The sequence below is a fragment of the Argiope bruennichi genome, chromosome 9, assembly GCF_947563725.1.
Source record: "Argiope bruennichi chromosome 9, qqArgBrue1.1, whole genome shotgun sequence".
In the NCBI taxonomy this organism is placed as follows: Eukaryota; Metazoa; Arthropoda; class Arachnida; order Araneae; family Araneidae; genus Argiope; species Argiope bruennichi.
In genome coordinates this window covers 77,806,988-77,826,936 of record NC_079159.1, presented here as the reverse complement: position 1 = coordinate 77,826,936, position 19,949 = coordinate 77,806,988, and the positions used below count along the sequence as shown (strand labels likewise).

At 29.8% G+C, this 19,949-nt stretch overlaps 1 protein-coding gene across 5 annotated transcripts in view; it reads right to left on the bottom strand.

Moving 5' to 3' along the window:
• The window catches only part of LOC129983575 (uncharacterized), a 146,092-nt gene that overhangs the window by 19,513 nt on the left and 106,630 nt on the right, over positions 1-19,949 (bottom strand). For 3 of the 5 annotated variants that reach the window (XM_056093104.1, XM_056093103.1, XM_056093105.1), the window contains 2 exons: positions 6,382-6,480; positions 5,050-5,115 (listed from right to left, as the gene is read on the bottom strand). In XM_056093104.1, coding sequence (XP_055949079.1) covers positions 5,050-5,115; positions 6,382-6,480 — 165 coding nt within the window. The remainder of the gene's footprint in view (positions 1-5,049; positions 5,116-6,381; positions 6,481-19,949) is intronic. The other 2 variants (XM_056093106.1, XM_056093107.1) reach the window with 1 other exon arrangement.

Genomic DNA, 19,949 nt, shown 5'->3' with positions numbered 1-19,949 from the left:
AATAGTAAAACTGTGTTTTATTTATCCTATCATAATTTTGTTGCAGGAACGGAGGATTCTATGATAAAATGATGATGATTACCAACGACAGAATTATAACAGCAAAACTAAATTCCGAGGATAAAAAGGGCCGATATTTAATAATGTTCTCAAAATTCATGAGTCGCTTAGTGATAAAAAAAAAAGCCTTTGTAAAAATTCTTTTTAGAACATCAACAATCGAACTATTTTAAAAATCTAATATGTAAAAGGAAATTTGATTTATATTTCAGAGTTAAATCTTCCTTATTCTACAAACCCCCGGGGGGGCACCTCGAAATGAGGATGAGACGCTTCCGGCATGGTGGTTGGATCTCGCCACCCTGGAGGGTACACTAATAGGTGGGGGATCTGACTCCTCCCATCGATGGCGGGACGTACTTCCTTCGGGGAGGGTTGTACCGTGGCCGGTGACGGCCCTTAGGACTCAACCACAGTTTCCGCCAATATTGCTGTCCGGTCATTCAGTTTTTATGGTTTAAATCCGTGTGCCTTCGTGGCGGGTCGGAGAGTTAGATGGCTGACTTCCCTATTCTACACAGTATTATTCTCAATAAAAGTCACGTTTGTTAATACATGACATATCTAAGGAACATGTATTAAAAAAAGATTATACTTTTTATCCTCTAAATAGTCTCTTTAGAAGCGTTATTTATAAATTGATTGACTGACGGATGTGGACGTTTAAATGGGGTAGTTGAAAATTCACTGATTTTCCACCATGTCAAACTCAAATGGAGATCAATGTCCCTTAAAAAGTCTCCTATAAAGCTAACTTATTCGTAGATATATATATATAAATTAGTGGTCATATTTCTTCTTCAGATACTGAAAAACGTATGCTATCGTTTTTTTTTTTTTTCTACCATCCATCTCTAATTTATGGTTCGGCTAGACATGCTATACCAGATAAGATTAAATCATCACAGCAAGATAATATAAATATATTATCATTTTAATAATTTAACTTCAATTACCTGGTTTAGTAAAATTTTACTAATAAAAAATGCTGTTTTATTACCGTTTTTTTAAATGAATATTCGTGTCAAGGGGATAGGGTGGTGCTTTCCGTAACGAGAACACAAGTTCTAGGCATGATCCCTCAGAAGATAAATTGTGTCATAGACCTACACCCTCTTAATTCTGTCCATATCTGCTGTAGAAACGTGAAAATTTGCAAAATGTTATTGTATAAGATTTTCAACGACCCATTATAAAAAAGTCCTCTACTAATTTCAAAATAGGACGTCTAACTAAATTTTCAAAAAATCTTATGGTACTAAATTAGCTACCACTTTTTAAGAAATGAAACTTATGTATTCTCTCGATGCTTTTCTTAAATGAAAAATTCCCTCAACAGTGCTATATTCAACACCAAGATATATGTGGATGCCCCCTCTGGTCGTATATTTATAACTCTTCTTAAACGCTTACAACAGCAACAAATGCCAATTTGTATGGAAATAAATCGAACAAAGTATTATCTAGTGTAGGATCTGAGTTGTCATGGTTACTAATTTACCTAGATAATACAATGAAACGAACTTGTGTATACGTATATTGAAGCTTGTGGCAACAGTTTGAAATTTGATCTAGACTAAAATTTACGATAAGTGATTTTATTTATCTTATGTTTATTTTGTTTACAAGAAAACAACTGTTATTTATTCAATGAAAAATAGAAAAAATAACCGATTCTATTATTGTCCGTTTTATTCTTAACTTTATGCTTAAGCAAAGGAAATACTTATTTTTCATAACAATTTTATAAAAAAAATTATGAAAATGGTAATTGTATCGATTATAACAGCTTTTCATTTCATTATTTGTGTACCAAAGAGTTTGTTCCATTATTATTGTATGTATTGTAGTTGTTCTGAGCAATCAGATATATTCAATGTCATTAATCAGAAAAAAAATGACCTCCAAATCCAAGATATAGACGTCATAGTTTCACAAAATTCAATATGCAAAAAAAGTATTCAATAAAATGAACCAAAGGCTACAAAAATATGCTGATAACTGGTTTGAGAATCGTTTCGAATGAGTGGCCTGAAGCAAACAGACAGTTCTTTTTTTGATAGCGGTAGCTGAAAATACACACTGTAGCTATCAATAAACATGAGCAAGATAATTTTTTTGAGGAAAAAAAGGTATTTAAATCCTAATTAATGTGATGTATAACAAATTGAAAGACATCAAAATAGTACTAATCATGAAGCATACGCAAACAAAAGGTGAAAAGTTCATTTGAATTTGAAAAAAGGGATTATTAATTAATTAATTACCCTTAGGGTATAATTAAATTATTTATCTACATTATTTAATTAATTAAATTAATAATTATTAGATACATAATTTAAAGGCCTCTTTTTTTTTTTTAACTTTTTCACACATTAGTACTTCTTTCTTCAAAGATAAAAAAAGTATTTATAATGGATTTATGGAAGTCAAATGAAAAAGATTGCAACAGTACTGATCTCCACAAGTAAAGCGCGAACTCTTAAAAAATTTGGGAATGTTGAAATGCCCATAGATTGAATGTGCTTCAGCTAAACGCACTCGCTGGATCATTGATAGAATAGAATTCATCAATTCAATTCTTGTGATTCTGCAATTTCTGTTAAATGGTCCCAAGCAACCAATTTTCATGGCAAGTTTTAGGTGGATTTCTTATTCGAAAATTACCTAATTTTGTAGATCCCATAATATAATTTTGAGAAAATTTCTGTTATGTTTTTTCGACCACATTCAGTAAAATCGGAAATCACCTCTCATTTAAATATTTTTATAAATTTACTTGTACTATCTTGAGATCACAACTATTAAGGTAATTTTGATTGTTTTTGAGTTGGCAAAATATAAACTGTGGGAAGGTGAATATTTCGACAAAATTCATATACGAGCAATCCATTTCGAAATGGGGGAGGAGGAGGAGGAGAAAGGTGAGACAGTAAAAATCTTCATTGTTCCCATAACTCTTTATGATAACTCTATCTTACTAAATATATTTGCTTGTACTATCCAATAAACACAATTATTAGAGTAATTTTGATTCGATTTATGCTAGCAAGATTATGTTGTAGGAAGATGAATATCTCGACAAAATTTATATACGGGCAATCCAGTTCGAAATAGGTATGGTGGAGAATGAAAAGGGGGTGAAAATCTTCATTTTCCCGTAACTCTTTTACCAAAAAAGACAATACAAATTTAATTAATTATTATCTTATCATAAGTAACAACTTTTATGCAAAATTTTTAATAGTTGTGGTCCTTTAAAAAATACAGACTGAAAAATGAATTTCAACCCGTAATTGTGACTTTAGGTCAAGAATATTGGAATAAAACCACTTCCGAGATTCTTGGGTTATACCAACTTGTACCAACAACAAATACCACCTTTGACTTTAACCCAAGAATCTTAGAATAATAGTTCATCGTATTTGTATTAATATTATAAAGTAGTAGAAATCAGTTGCAAGAAAAATTACGTCATAATATGGAATTAGAAAGCTCTCGTGAAACGAATTCTCTTCCATATTCTCCACACATTATAACTTCCATTTTTATTAAATCGGACGTTGAAATGACAAAGGTAGAATGATTTTTCCCCCACGTATTTTCGGAAAAAAGAATCTACTTCCGCTTTCCGCCTCAAAGGTTTTTTTTTTTTTTTTTAACGTAAAACAAAATAATAATTTATGATACAAAAGTATTTATCATAAATTACCCTTTTTCTGAATTTTTTTTCTAATATCTTTGCAAAATTGAAGAATTCTTTTCAAACTTTAGTTTTCTTATGAATAAGAAATTAAAAAAAAAAAAAATTAATCCTTATACCTAATAAAATGCCTATAACCAGATTTTTCATTCATCTTTATAATTCTTCATTTTAATTACATTTTTTTTTACTGAATTATGTTAAATTTAAGGCATACAGACATTACTTTAAAATTATTATATAAAATTATTTAAAATTATTATTTATTTTCAATTATAAAAACACAATTTTGAATCAGCTAAATTTTTCTCTATGAAACAAAAAGCGTTAACAGTATTTATACAATCGTTTAAAAAGTGTTTTTTTTCCTATTTACCCTCTAATCAATGGTATTTTCGTAATACACATCTGGAGGAAGCGACAGACTGTTTATAAAGGACTCGAAATTTACAACATTCCTTTTGAATGCTAGAGATGACATACAATATTGTGTTATCAATAATTGCCAGTTCAGTCTATTGTTGAATATTATTCCATTTTCTTATTAAAATATTTCTATATTAGAGAGAGAAAACTACATTTTTATTTCCTGGAATGGTTGCTAAACCTTATTGTATTAATCTTATAAAGCAAATATCAGTAGAAATAAAAACAAGCAATAAATATTAAAAAAAATTCTTAAGTCAATTCCTACTTAGGTCAAAAAAAATTATTTTAGTTACTTTTTATTAAATAATTGCAATTAATATATATATATATATATAACAGAATTACAATATTAAGTGGCAAATTTTTTTAAATTGAATCCCTACTTATTTTCTTATATTATTTATGATCGGGTGTTGCGTCAGTAATCTCAGGGCTTGGCGACCATTTGGAGACATGGCGAGGGATTAGGCGACCAAATAGAAATTACTGGACAAATTTCATTAATTGATTAATATTTGAAAAAACATCAACTGTATTAACATCAAGTGTCATCTACTACAAGTTTAAAAAAAATGTATTTGAATTTGAGTGGATGAAATGAATAAAAAGGTTTTATTAACGATATATATATATATATATATATATATATATATATATATATATATATATATATATATATATATATATATATATATATATATATATATATATATATATATATATATATATATATATATATATATATATATATATGGAATTGAAAACTGGCCGGAAGAGGCAAGTATTTTCTTGGACCTATTTTTTTTTATTTCTATATATTGTAACCAATTTTTCTATATATTTATATAATATCTTACTTTTTTCAGCTCCTTCTGAGGAAAAATTGTATAAAAAGGGAAGAAGAATTCTCCACCGACCGTCCCCTTTTAAAAGAGGGACATAGATTACAACAAGAGAACCAATATTTATTATAGAATTTACATTTATAATAAATTCATATAGGCAGAAAAAAACCCTCATTCATATTTATATTTTATAATAATAAAAAAACCCTGTCAATCAAAAAAATGCTCGGTACCAAAACTGTTTCGTTTATTCATTCTCGTTGAGAAGAAATTCAATGGATTCAAATGCGAGTGGTATATATGGTACATATGGAACTATAGATCCAGTATCCATATTCACTTATTCGTTATATGTGTTTTATCCAATACACCAACTGATTACTTCCCTTAGCATAAAATATTACCAAAATTAGAGAGATGAATTAGGCTACAAACTGTCAGTTCTATCTCGAAGCAATAAGAATCGTTTCAATCATCTGACTCATCTTTTAAAAAGTGTTTGACATTATCTATGAATTGATGAATCTATGAATTATCAATGAATCCTTCTATGAATATCCTGTCTTTTAGTGCAAGTAATATTCTTCCTCTCAAATAAAAAAAAAAACATCACTGGATCAGATGACAAGATGACAAGTTTAAAAATTCCAATTCCAGGCATATCTTTCTATTCATTTCAGAAATCACATAGTATTATTAATCAGATCAAGAGCTCTTAATGAATTAGATTAAGAGCTCTCGTTTTTCAAAACAACAAGTATCATTGCGTTTTCAATAGCTAACTTGTTTGTTATAAAGTGATTATGACAATCTCACTGAATTGAGATTTCAGCATCTTAGATAAATAATGTTCTTTCTGTCTTCATAGAGAAGAAATTTACTGTAACAAAATTCCAAGAAACCTGCATACTGAGCCTCAGATCCAAATATATCCTCTGTTTCATTATATACACTTTTATATATATATGTATATTTCATTATATATCATTATACATTATTACACAATATTTATATTTCATTATATGCACTTTGTCCTATGCCTCACATAAGTACTTCAGTTACTATGCAATATTACCAAAGTAGGATGATATATTAGAAGCTCCCAGTTTTATTTCACAGCTACACAAGACAATACTTTTTCAGTAGCTGACTTTTAACAGAACATTTCTAATGCCATCAATGAATTGCAATCCAATATTTTAAGACAAATATTGTTTTTTCTGTTCTACTATTCTTCTTTCGGTCTCAAGAACTCACCTACAGTTTGCGTAAATCTATTTTTCATGCAATATCACTTAAGAAAACTAGAAACAATAATCGGTATATTCTGGTGTGACAACTCACCGAAATTGGATTCTGGTACCACTCCGGGTAAACTGAGAGTTGTCGCCGCCTGGTAATAAACATTCCGACGAATTGGATCATCTCTGCGAGGAGGGTGAGCTTTGAACAAAAATAAAAGAAATCACTTTAAAAGTCTCAATTAAACATTAAATCTTAATTTAAATGAACATACTATATCACTCATTTAAAAAAAATGTATCATAGTTAAAATCTACTCTAGCGCTATGCTTAAAATTACAAGGTTCCTTCCGATATAACTAAAGACGGGTCATTACATTTACTAAAATTTACTTTTGCACTGAGGTAATTTTTCTTTAAAATATTTCTTTCATTCTTACTTGATATTACCATTCGTTGGCTTTATTAATTTTTAAAGTAGTTTGACGGTCAAATCTTGATTTGGGATGGGGGGGGGTCAGGAGATTTCATTTTGAAATCCACCTTATTTGAATGTCAATAAAGAGTAGTTCTGTATGTGGATTAATGGATGACGTCAATCTAATAAACTTAACTTAAAATTACGAAATGTATCTTCAACAGATCTCGTAGAAATTGTAAACCTGTTAATTTAGATACCAAATTTTATAAATCTTCCATTAAAGGGATAAATGTTCCTTGTCTTCTTATTGGAAAAGTAATTTTTCACCAACTAGCGAAACTTTCTTTTTCATAACATTATTTAAAAGGCAGATTCAACGAATCTCAGCACATAAATAGAATCTTGTTCTCAAAAAAGATTTTTTATCTTTTTCATTTTGAAATTTTTTCAAAAAAGTAATGTATCTCCCATTCTTTCCGGAAAAACATTTAAATTCAAAGTTTTTATTAGTACGAATTTTTACATTTTGATAAATTCCAAGTTTTTATTTCAGCCGCATCATGTTCTTTTATAAATTAATTCCACAATAATAATATCTGATGTATGCTTTTGCAAAGCTCAGATTTAATATGAAAGTTCTAGTGTAGGGATGGCAAACCAATGGCACGCGACACAATATTTTGGGCACGCCTCCGGTCAAAGCGGTTTGCATGTGACTTCATTTGATAAACTGAACTTGTCCCAATTCGATTGGTTGGAAACTGAAGAATTTGAAATGCAACTAATTGATTTCCTGTCTAGTTCAATATGAATTCAAAAATTTATTGAAACAAAGAAAAAGTTGGAATTGATTTAAACAGAAAGATTAACAAGCAATATAAGTAAAAATGCCAGTAACGAAAATTTGGAAACATATAATTCAATTCCAGATACAATTAAATGTTTGAAGAAGCTTGCTCATGCTATTTTAATCATATTTTCATCCACCTATGCCTGTGAGTCTTTATTTTCAGATATGAATAACATTAAGATTCGCTTAGAAACCGTTTGGCAGACGACTTCAATTCAGCATGCATTCTGTTAAAAGTAACATCTTACAATCCTAATACAAGTTATTTGTCATCTAATCTGCAACAACAGAAGTCACACTAACGTTACTTTAATTTGAATTACACTTATAATTAAAACATTTATACTAAACACTGCAAAATGTATTTTTTCGTTGCAAATAAAGAGTTTTGAGTTGTTAGTATTTAATATTACTATTTTCCCAATAATCACAAGTCAACTTTATTTGACGGCATGTCTATACTTCATTAAATATTTATCTAGAAAAAAATGGCTAGTTGATTCACAAAGGTTCGCCACCCCTGCTCTAGTGCGAAATTAAATCACAAACAACGATAGTCAATTTTCATACATTTCGCTAAAAAAATTAAAACTCAATTTTTTTCCCCTTATGAACCTATTTAATCGTGATTTCATTGACTATATAGCATCGATTCGGAAAATATTGGTAAGACAAAAGGAAAGATAAATCGGTATGGAAAAAGAAACTTGGTAAGTAATTTTAATTATTTTGAAGGTAATTCGAAGATATGATTATTGAATTTTCTATTCTCATCATGTAAGAGCTCAATCGAATAAAATACGAAAATGGCTTGAATATATTTTAGAATTTATTTTAATTTTTAAAGAAATATATGTTAATGTTATGATATATCTGTAACGTTTAAATATTATTTTAAGACTTATATAACTCAATTTCATAAACAGTCTCAAACATCAATATACTAACGCTAATATAATGGACATTTATAATTAATTAATTGTGTTAGATCAATACAGTTCAAAATTAGATACACTCCTGTTGTTTGAAGCAAATAAACTAAAATTAATGCTAAGCATCAAATAAACTCTCACAATTTATGTATTATTATAGTATCCTCAAATAAGATTTTTTTTTTCTCTCATTATCTTTTCATTGTCCACAAAATTTGAATTCTACGCAGTTGCAATCATTTCCTGCCACTCATTTTAAACTGAGAACATTCGTTTTCTCATCTATATCAATGTCCACTTGTGGATACAAATTCAGAATACTTTCTTTCGAGAAACCAATCTTCTGAGAAATTTTGTTTCGTTTGATAAATAAAAGAGCAAGGAGCAAGGATAATCTAACTCCATATTTAACTAATAAGTTCCAAATCAGTATGGTATAAATTAGATTTTTCAGAACAATATTAAAAGTAATCAATATGTCGAAACTGCCATTTTTTGTTTTGTAATGGAATCCAACTCGATCAGTCCATCGTGAAAATGCGCAGCTAAGAGATCGAAGTTTTGAGAGCGCTGTGAGATCTAGCACTATCCGGAATAAACCAATAATCGTTTACCTTGTCTATGACATGCAAGAATGGGATGTCACTGTCATTCAAAAACTTTCATTTTCTGAGCATTACGTTCTGTTCTTTCACGCATCTCTTTTTTCCCTTCACATTATCCCTAGCACATTGTCCAACACAATGCCGGTTTCCTTAAATCATACGCATGTTTTTTGATCGCCGTGCCGTTTACGTTGTGGTAATTGCCCAATTCTTTTCCCCACACTGTGATATGATTGCAATTCACGATAAATCAGCCCCATGAAAACACGTTCGATCCAATATTTGCTCATTTCAGAACCCCAACGAATACGCACATTACACAGAAAATTTTTTAGCGAATAACGCGCGTCTCATTCTCGGCAAACTTGTTTTCTAGCCTTATATGAGGCTTCAGAAATTTACATATTCGCTTGCAGACACGCTTTTCATATCATTGGTTGCCACAAATTTGCATAATCACCTGGGGAAGATTCCATGTTGAGCAATCATCGTAGGCATCGTAATAATTCCACTTTCTGTACTTAGAAGAAAAGATTTGTAAAATTGCTGAATCGGCTAAAAGCCTAACTTTCCCACACTCCGAATGAAGGGCTAGAAAAATGTCCAATAAGTACATTCTTTTTTTAAAAAGATTCCTGTGTTTTCCCTGCCTCTTCGGCGCGTGTAGCGAAAATCCCTATCGAAATCTCATTATATATAAGCACTATGGAGAAATACTTTCCCTATCAATATCTCAGGTTATATAAGACCAGGGAAAAAATGTTCAAGAGCTTTTTCCTCATTTCTTTCTGTCGCGTTCTGTGTTGTGTGTGTTGCTCGTCGCTCCTGCTTGTAAATAATACGTGCTTCTCCAAGATGAAATAAAACGACGTCACGAAATCAAAAGCCTCTTCATTTGTCTTCGAAACTGCATTCTGCTTCACATAAAATAATGCTTATATATATATATGTGTGTGTGTGTGTGTGTGTGTGTGTGTGTGTGTGTGTGTGTGTGTGTAAGCCTCTTCATTTGTCTTCGAAACTGCATTCTGCTTCACATAAAATAATGCTTATATATATATGTGTGTGTGTGTGTGTGTGTGTGTGCTATATAAGACTAGTGATCCTATGCTATATAAGACGGAAATCCTATGCTATATAAGACTAGTGATCATTTGTTTCGACCCTTTTTGCTCTTCTTTCTTACTTCTGCTTTTGTGCCGCGCTTATCAATCAATTATATATATATATATATATATATATATATATCGTTCGCTCTATAACACAAAATATGTTTTAAAAAAATCGTTGTTATCACAAAAATTAATTCGGTATGTTTGATCTTTTATCTTCAAACATCTATAAATAGGAACAACTGTTGACCTTATGTTTTATCGAACACCCACGTAGTATTAAAAATGTTTTAAAAAGAACGTTTAAAAAATCTCTACAAATAGAGCTGGGCATAAAAAAAATGGTAAAATAATCTCTTTTCCGTTAACCTAAAAAATTACAAAGATTAACGTAAAATGACTGTTAGAAATACATTCATCCTGTGAGGTAGATGGAAAAAAAAATTAAGAAAAGGCCAAGAACTACATGTCAGTATAAGATGTCCTGCTTAAGATTGAAAGAACTTATTTGTGTGGAACGCCCCCACACCGAGTGTAATTAAGGCTAGGAGTGACGTCATGCTGACCGATCGATGACCACTGTTGTTATTCTCTGTCGTTGACCACTTTTCTCGGAATGGCCCATTGAGCGTTAAAGACCTCAAAAGAATCGATTCAAGTTACTAGAAAAAAGTGATTATGTAGAAAATAGGCGCTTAACTTAGAGGTTGGTAGAGATTACGGACAATTGCCAAATACAGCACGGCTGCTTCTGTTTTACCCCTTTAAAAAATAAGAAAGCTTTAGAAAATAAAGAATCATCTATTGAAATCGACGAAGTTAAGGTATATTCACATTTTTTATTGGCGATTTTACAGATAGAAAGCATTACGGTGAAATTTAATCCTTTTTTTTTATGATTTGACAAATTTAAAACGATTTATTATGGTGGTGCGCAGAATTTTTTTAAATTCTCGCATACGAAAGAGAAATATTGTAATTTTCACAACTTTTCACTTCGAGATTTAGACGAACCTCTAGGTTTCAGATATTCCTAAATCTTAAAAACACATATTTAGAATTTATTCCGTTATATTAATATTCGTCTGTCTGTTTGTAAATACAATAACTAAAAAAAGGTTTTCTTTGAATTAATATTTGTAAATATTTATTAAAATTAGGGCAAAATCCATTCGTAAGAAATTTGTCTGTAAGATTGGCCGAGAATAGAAAATTATAACTGCAAAACAGAAGGAGATAGAAAGATAACATTTGGTTCTCAAATTCAGTATCTAAAGTGAAATTCGTATCGAATTTGGAACCAAATCCTATAAGAGATTTACCATCTGTCGGTCTATGCTTTCACATGCAAATAAACACAATAATTAAAAAATGCATCGACACAGATAAATGAAATTTGATATGTAATTTTATTTATAAAATCGTGTGGCAAATTTTGATTCCAATAACAGAAATTTGATTCTAAATAACAAATTTTGATTCTAAAACAGAAATCCAAAATGCATTATTCTGTTTTATTAACTATAATACTTTCATTGCAGGATTCATTATCATATTTCTTATCAGTAAATTAAATATTAAAAATAGAAAAAGCATAACCTGTTTTTATTGCTTCTGGCTTATCTCTTATCAATATTGGAAAACAAATTATAATATCTTTTTCACATAATAAATCTCCATATTTTCTATTTATAAAAGTCGGCCAAATCATTCTCTGACGGAATTCTAACATAAATTATATTAGTAAGTAGTTATTTATGAATGAAAAAAATTTTTAGGTTTCAAGTCTTACTTACAAAACTAATATATTATCTATGTTGAGTTCATAAACGAAATATGTAAACAAAATACTCACGTAGCCCATAAAAGCGTATCTTGTTTGTACAGCAGGCCGAAATATTCGATCAGCTTTCAATATTCCGATGTACAATTCGTATGATCAAACATCAAGATCATTCAGTCAGAATGATGAATATGATGATTACAAATTTGCATGAATCTGATCCGTGCAAGGGATTATCTTACAATACGAATATCTTTATCTTTTTTATGATATCGAAAAGAAGCATTCATAATTTTTAAATAAGTATGTTGCATTAGCATTTAGTATCAACAAAATACTATAAATAAAATTTCTCTAATTACCAAAAGGATGGAACATTAGATTCTTTTAATCCGTAAAATTTATACGGAACTAGACAGATTTAGTTGAGTGACAAAATAACGCTCATAGTTGGAAGAAAATAATTTTAATGAAATTATATTTATCAAAAAAGAGTTCGGAAAACATTTCTTTAAATTATCGTTTGCATTTTTTCCTAGAAATTCTTCAGTTGTTTAAATTAAATCGCGTACACGGCAAAGTATATTCATTAAGAATTAAAAAAGGTTTCGCAACTCATGCTCAGCAGTAATATTAAGTTTCACAAAAAAAAAATCATTTTTTTAGGTAAATATATTGAGCTAAGAAAACGACATAAAAAGTTTAGTAATATTACTTTTTATAGAAACTTTTAAGACTCAAATCGTAATAGTGATTTGAATATTTTTAATAATGATTTATTATCTATTTCTGCTGTTCTTCTATTAAGAAATCTTTCATATTCCTTCTACAATATGAAAAATAAATATTCATAATTTCTATGTAGGTACATTTGAATTTAAAATTAAAAAGTGTAAATTGTTCAAGATCAGTTATAATGTTTTATAAAGGCTTGTGAGACTCTAATCGTCTATTGATAATGGAGAAAGTATAATATAAAGCGCTAATTTAATTATAGAATTTTAAATTTACCAATAAATAATATCTGCTTAGTTCTAATAATATCTGCTTCTGCTAATAATATTAGCTTATTTTTAAGGGCTCTGATTAAATTAAATATAATAGAAGAATTGAATATATTAGAAATATAAATTTGTCTAGTTTTGATATCTTGGTGATTTAAAGAAATACAGCGTTTGTTTTTATTCGAAATTCTCTGAACGGGATGCGTCTAAAAATAAAGAAATATTTTTCTATAATAGCAACAACTAACAACACAATTTTGTTGAGTTACAAAAATTTATCTATTTGAAGGGTATCTCCATATTTCAACTTTACTTTTTCGATTTTCAAAGTACTTTCAGGACGAAAAAGTGCAGTTAATTTTTTTTTTTAATTGTGTCAGGGGAAAAAAAAAGGAAATTCCATTCTTTAGAAAGGTGACCACATATACTCTGCCTCAAAATTCTTTATTTACCGTAGAGATACCGTACTTCTCACTATTCGACTCTTCTCCTGTTAGTATTAGAATTTAGAATCATGGGTCAAATTATAAAATTCCATGAACATGCACACATTCAACAGATAAGGTATCAGTTATCGCTTTTACACTTTGTCGTATACAAAATATAATGGAAGTATCGCAATCATCTAAAAAACTCGAATTAGAGATTTTGATAAAATCTACACGTTTCAGAGACATTCCTGATTCCAAACAGCACAATTCTGGCATTATGTCTGTCTGTCTATGAGAACGATAATTCAAAAATGCTTAGCTAGACTGATGGAGTTTAAACGAAATTTATAGATATCTATCAAATTGGGATAGTTTAGCTTAGTTTAGTTATATTAACGTCCCGTAGTAAAGCAACACTAGGCTATTTTGGGACGGACCTCGTCATTTTGAACCGCGGTCAGATGACTATAACGACACCTGAGCTAGCACCCCCTCTCCACATCACACCACACCAGCGGAAGGACGTTTGGCATGACGGATTTAACGTGCAACAGACCCCCCCTTACACGACTGTTCTTCGGTGGAATCAGGTCTCGAACTTGAAACCCTACGGCTCACAAGCCGAGACCTTGAAACCAGGCCACCGCAGCCTTATCAAATTGGGAAAGAAATCCATTTAGAGGAAACCTTGTCTTATTTTTCAATTATACAAATGAATTCCACTACTGTAAAGCACAAAGAACTAGATAAAGACAATTTGGTATATAGGTTTAACATCTAGATATTTATCAAATTTTGAACCAAATCCGTCAAATCCTAGGCATTTGTCGCTCTGTATTTTCGCATTCATCTAAACATGATGATGTAAATCCATGGATTTCGATATGTTATCTTGTAACTACAACAGTAATGTCAAATTTTGGGAGAAAAAAATTTCAGTCGACCGGAAAAAGACATGTTATCGCGATAAATTCAGTGAAAATGCTACATTCACACCAAAGATCTATATTTTGCAGCTACCATTCATTAGGCTATGAAATAATTACCCAAGGTTCATAATTTTATACGGCAGAATGGGGATAAAAACCTTTATTGGAGGTTATGGAATAAAGTTTCCTGGACCGCTCCCTTGGGTTTCATTTATAGCAAACAATCAAGTATGTAAAGATGATATAAACGAATTGATGTTAATAAGATTTTTCCTACAGCTGTGTAAACTTCTTTAGAAATTCAAATGGCCGAATAAAATCATAACGATGGGTTAGAATAAAAGAAGACAATGTGGAAACAATGGTTATAGGCGCTGGCTTACGACGTGGCATAAAATAACAGAAAGCACCTGAGGATTCCACGACACATAAACCCTTGCAGTTAGCCATTATTAAGGGGTATTTAGTAGATATATATGTCTAAAATGTTTTAGTGGACAAAGTATCCGAATGTTGAACTGTCGGTGGACAGTAAAATTTTTTTCCAGTGTCAAGAAGCTATTTTTTTCAGTTATAATGTTCTTCAATACTGAAATGCTATTATTGAATATAGTTAAAGCGGACTTATGGTCCGTACATAGCCGTTATTTCTTCATAACTTCACTTCTTTCTTTTTCCAGGCTTATCTGAAAAGTAGGTAGGCAAGGATTATGATAATTTCGTTTGCGTCTACGTAACTGTCACGGCATTCCAAATTCATGCAAGACTATTTCATAATATTTAAAATACCCTTTGTAAAAGCTACATTAAAAGTCAAAATTTTTGTTTACATTCTGAAAATGTACTTATTTTCATTAACATAGTAGAAATAGTACTAGCAGAAAGAGTATTTATTCTCTCCGTTCTCCTCACAACAATAATGTTTATCAGCCTGCGACTTTAAGAACTCTACACTTCTCCTAAGTTTGGAAGCGGTGTTGTGAAACCATATATGCAAATATCAAATATAGCAAAATAAATAAATATTCTTCATATAGCCCCAAATCACTAAAACGCTGATGCTGAACATTAAAGTTGTTATCAATGCTCATAAACTAACATTTCTCAATTCAAGCAAACATTTGTTTTAAGAACACTGTATTCCAGGAAACAACCCTTTGGTTTCGCGTAAACACACCTGCGCTTTTGCTTTCTACGAATATCCTGTACAAACAGATCACTGCACTCAGCAAGAGATATTGTTTTTGGTTCCATTTAACAGATTTTTTTTCCTCACGCAACCTTGAGGAATTGTCCAGGACTGATTAGTCACGCGAAGGTTGGTTCAGAGGCACTCTGGGCGCGTGCCATAAAGGAAGAAAGTAGGGTGACGGTTATTCCGTCCTAGAAACCCATTTGGAGGGGAACAAGACAGTGCTATTAATCTTTGCAATGGTTTGATTTAATTCGAGAACTTTGAGAAGACCCCTCCCAAATGTAATCATTATACGACACTGTAGATGAATTATTAAATAGCAAAAAGTTTATTTTGGTACAAAGAACTTCAGAGGTGAATATCTGCACAAAGATTTCATTTGTGCAGATATTCATTACCAAATGCAAATATCTACAGCTAGATGATTTTATTCATTGCTGGAGCAATATCAGATTTGGGCTGTGTTTCACAAGATAAAATATTTTTTCTTTTTCAACAAGGTTTTAAAACATTCTATTATAATGTTGGGAAGCCATCTTATAATACTACAGATTTTTACATAAATTTTCATTGAAACTCATGCTTCAAGAAATCGTTTGCCAACATTACATTAAACAGACTATGCAGAAAAGATTCTTTAATACTTTGAAATCTGAATTTTTTAAAAATTGCATTAATTTAAGTCTGAATATTTTGTACCATTGTTGCAAAAGAAGAAAAAAAAACTTTGTAACTTTTTAAAATTTATTGTAGCATTTTCATAAATGTTGTGCCTCAAAAATGATTCGAGTGAATAGGCGTTTTCCAAAGAACAAACTAATTAACAAATTTAATTAACTACTATCGCAACGTTTTTCCATTACGGCTATCATTTTTTTTTTTTTTTTTTTTTTTGGCAAATCGATCTGTAGTCATAAAATTAACTTCTCAATAAAATTTTATGAACTTCTGATAATAATTTCGAAAGTTATGAAGTTTTGAAAAAATTTTCCAATGTTATATGAGTCTTAGGAACTTTCGGCGATATCTCGGAAACTGTTACATATTTCTCAAAATCCGTTTCACTCACTTAAAGATAATTATCATATTTCACAAAGACATGAAATAAATGCCCTAAATAACACAAATTTAATATTCTTTAGGAGTTTTTAATGTGAGAGTCTGTGTAGAAAAAAGTGAATTGTAACATAATATCTTTACATGGAAGCAAAGCTGACAAAATAAACGCCGGAATCAAAAAAAAGAAAAAAACTTTTACACCCGCAAAGGTTTTCATATGAATTTTTTAAGTCTTTCGTTCATTTTGTATGAAATGTTTCGATTGTGCAATTTTAGAATCTTGACATACTCTTTTATTTCAAATTTCTTACAAATTTCATACGAATTAATCATTAACTTTTTCACATGGTATTATAAAATACTATTTTTCTGAATGTTAAACAAAAAAAAAGGTTCATATTCAATAATTAATTACTAAAATCATTTTTATGCATATATTCATAATCAAGTATTTTAATTTTTATATCATTTATAACTCAGAACTTTAATCTTGAAAATACTGATTTTTCTCTGCTATCGAATAATGTATCCCCCCCCCTGAATTAATTATTTCTAATAAGACTTATATAAAAAAAATTTCGATTTTTAATGTGCTGATATAATCTGGTTACAATTTCTAAGATTTACTATATATCTGGTCTGTTTCCTTTTATCACAAGATATGGTACGATATTCCATGATGCCAACCAATATCGCGAAGATATCATTACAATTTTGTTGGCATTTTGTGCTCATAGGGCTTGTCAGAGCCAAGGTTGTGAAAGTACACGACATGTAGTGCTTTTCATATAATATATATTTCATTTTCTCATCTATAACTTGTAATATCTTATATTGTGAAAATAATAGTATATATATCAATAAAAATATATTTATATGTTGTGGTACGCTTTACACTCTTTTTAATTTGGAGCAGATTGAAATGAAAGAGAAATCAGTCTTAGACATTTTCATTGCTATTGTTCTGTAAGATATCACTTAGATAAAATGTAAGAATCTAAATGGAGTTTTAAAGAATGTGTGTGAAAAGTGTCGGTACGAAATTTCTCAAACATTATGGACTGACAGATTTGAGCCAGCGACCGGGAAAGACCAAAATCCACTAACGTCTTCGAGTATTCGAGCATTTAGAAAATATAAATCCAAATTCTTGATATCAAGTCAAACATATACAAAAATATTTTTCAAAGAATTAGACAATGTTCAACCAAAAAAAATCCCATTAAAATATTTTGGATCGCATTTATCGCAAAAAGAATAAAGCTATAATTCTGAGCTTCGATTTAAAATTCAAAAAAAAAATTATTGCATAAGAAATTCAGATAGACAAGTTCATATTAAAAATAAGTTATTTTAAACGAATCCTTTTTTTTTAGAAAATAATAACTCAATCAATTCATCAAGCTCAAAAAATAAAAGAAGCCCATTTTTGTAATAAAATTACGTAAGTATTAAGTAACAATGTTTCGATTTCAATGCAAGTTATCTAACTCATTCCTTTTTCCACTATGTAACAAAAGATTTGACATCAACGGCTTTGTGCCAGTTTCGGTTGTCAAATTTTTGTTGTTGTAGTTGTTTCTTTGATTTAGTGCCGTTACCAATGGTGCGCATCTTGAAGATTTGCAACAACCATGATTAGATTTTTTTTAAAAATAAAAAGAAAGAAAGATTGTTATAACTGGAACACAAAAAATACTTTCTTTTTATAGCATTTAAAGTTCAAGGTAGTTCTCTATTGATTCTTTTATTCAATTGTTAATCGGAAATAGGCCCAAGAGAGATATCTTGGCACATTCAAGCACGTTGATTTTGAAATATCTTTTCTAAATAAGTATATATTGCTTGAAAATATGTTCCAAATAATTCACTGACTCGAATTTAGTCGCTAACTGAAACCTTCGTTTCATTATAACTACATATCTTTAGACATCATGAAGACTGCTACTGCTTTCTTGTTCCTCGTTGCTTTGGTTGTCATTCTCCAGTGTGTGTCTGGAAATCCTATTACAGAACCAAAGCATCATCATCATGATCATCATGACCATCATCATGGTCATCACGAACATCATGACCACCATCATCATGAGCATCATGATCATCACCACGATCATCATCATGACCACCATCACGACCATCATCACCATGAACATCATGATCATCATCACGGACATGATCATCATCATGGCCATCATCACCATCATGGACATCATCATCATGGACATCAACATTAGAAAGAACAAAACCCTGAGCTTTTTGACACAGATTCATTGTACGAAATTTTCATTTATTACCTGAAATAGTTGAAATTACTTTATCTTACTATTCTTGAAATCATTTTCATTTGAATCAAGGACTTTGGAAGCACTTTACTTACTTACGCTCTCTTCATTTGAAGAAAATGTTTCAAACATTTTCTGAGAAAATAACAATAAGATTGAAAACTTTCATTTCTCACTTTTGATTTTTGATTAATATACTCATAGGAAATAGTGATCTGGGTTTATATTGTTGCTGATATTCTGCGTTTTGATTTTTTTTTTCTACCATTAAAATGATGTAGTTATTTTTATATCTTGAAAGCATTTTGTAGTAATTGTTCTTGTTTTTTGTAAGTTAATAGTGAATTTTATCAATAAGAAATAAAGTATCATATTTTTTAAATTGTATTCATGCTATTGAATCATTTCATGTTTTATATTCTTGCTAGAAGCCTAAAATTTAATCATAAACTTTTTAAATAATTTATTCGAACTAATTTGCAAGATTTGTCTTTAAAAATTTCTCATTCTTTGACATAAATTGGTATTTTTAATACGTACCTTACTCGTATTAACGGACAGATTTACAGATATAAAGTTAAATGAAGAAGCAGCCGAATTTGAAACGACAACAATAATAAAAAATAATTCCAGAAAACAGTAGAAATTGCAGGTCAAAATGAAATTGGTGCACAATATTTAAAATTAATGGTTGGGGTCAGAATTTAATATTTAGGGATTGAGGTCTAGTGTTTAAAATTAATGCTCGAGGCATATAACGTCAGAAAAAGTGAAATTAAATTATCGAAAAAAAAAACATTTTATTTTCTTATTTTTTACAATATTACCTATTTTCATAGAAGTATAAATAAATACTTAGATCTTTGCGTAGGCATATTTTAAGTGCTAGGTTAAATATAAAAAATCCCAAATATAAAATGGAGAACTTTAAATATTCAATGAATTAAATACACGAGTCCACTAATTAAAAAATCTTAATTGAACATCGCTAATCCAGACATATATATATATAATGATATTTTTAACCTTTAATTTAAACCAAATTAATTTCCAAAGCTTTAACTTAA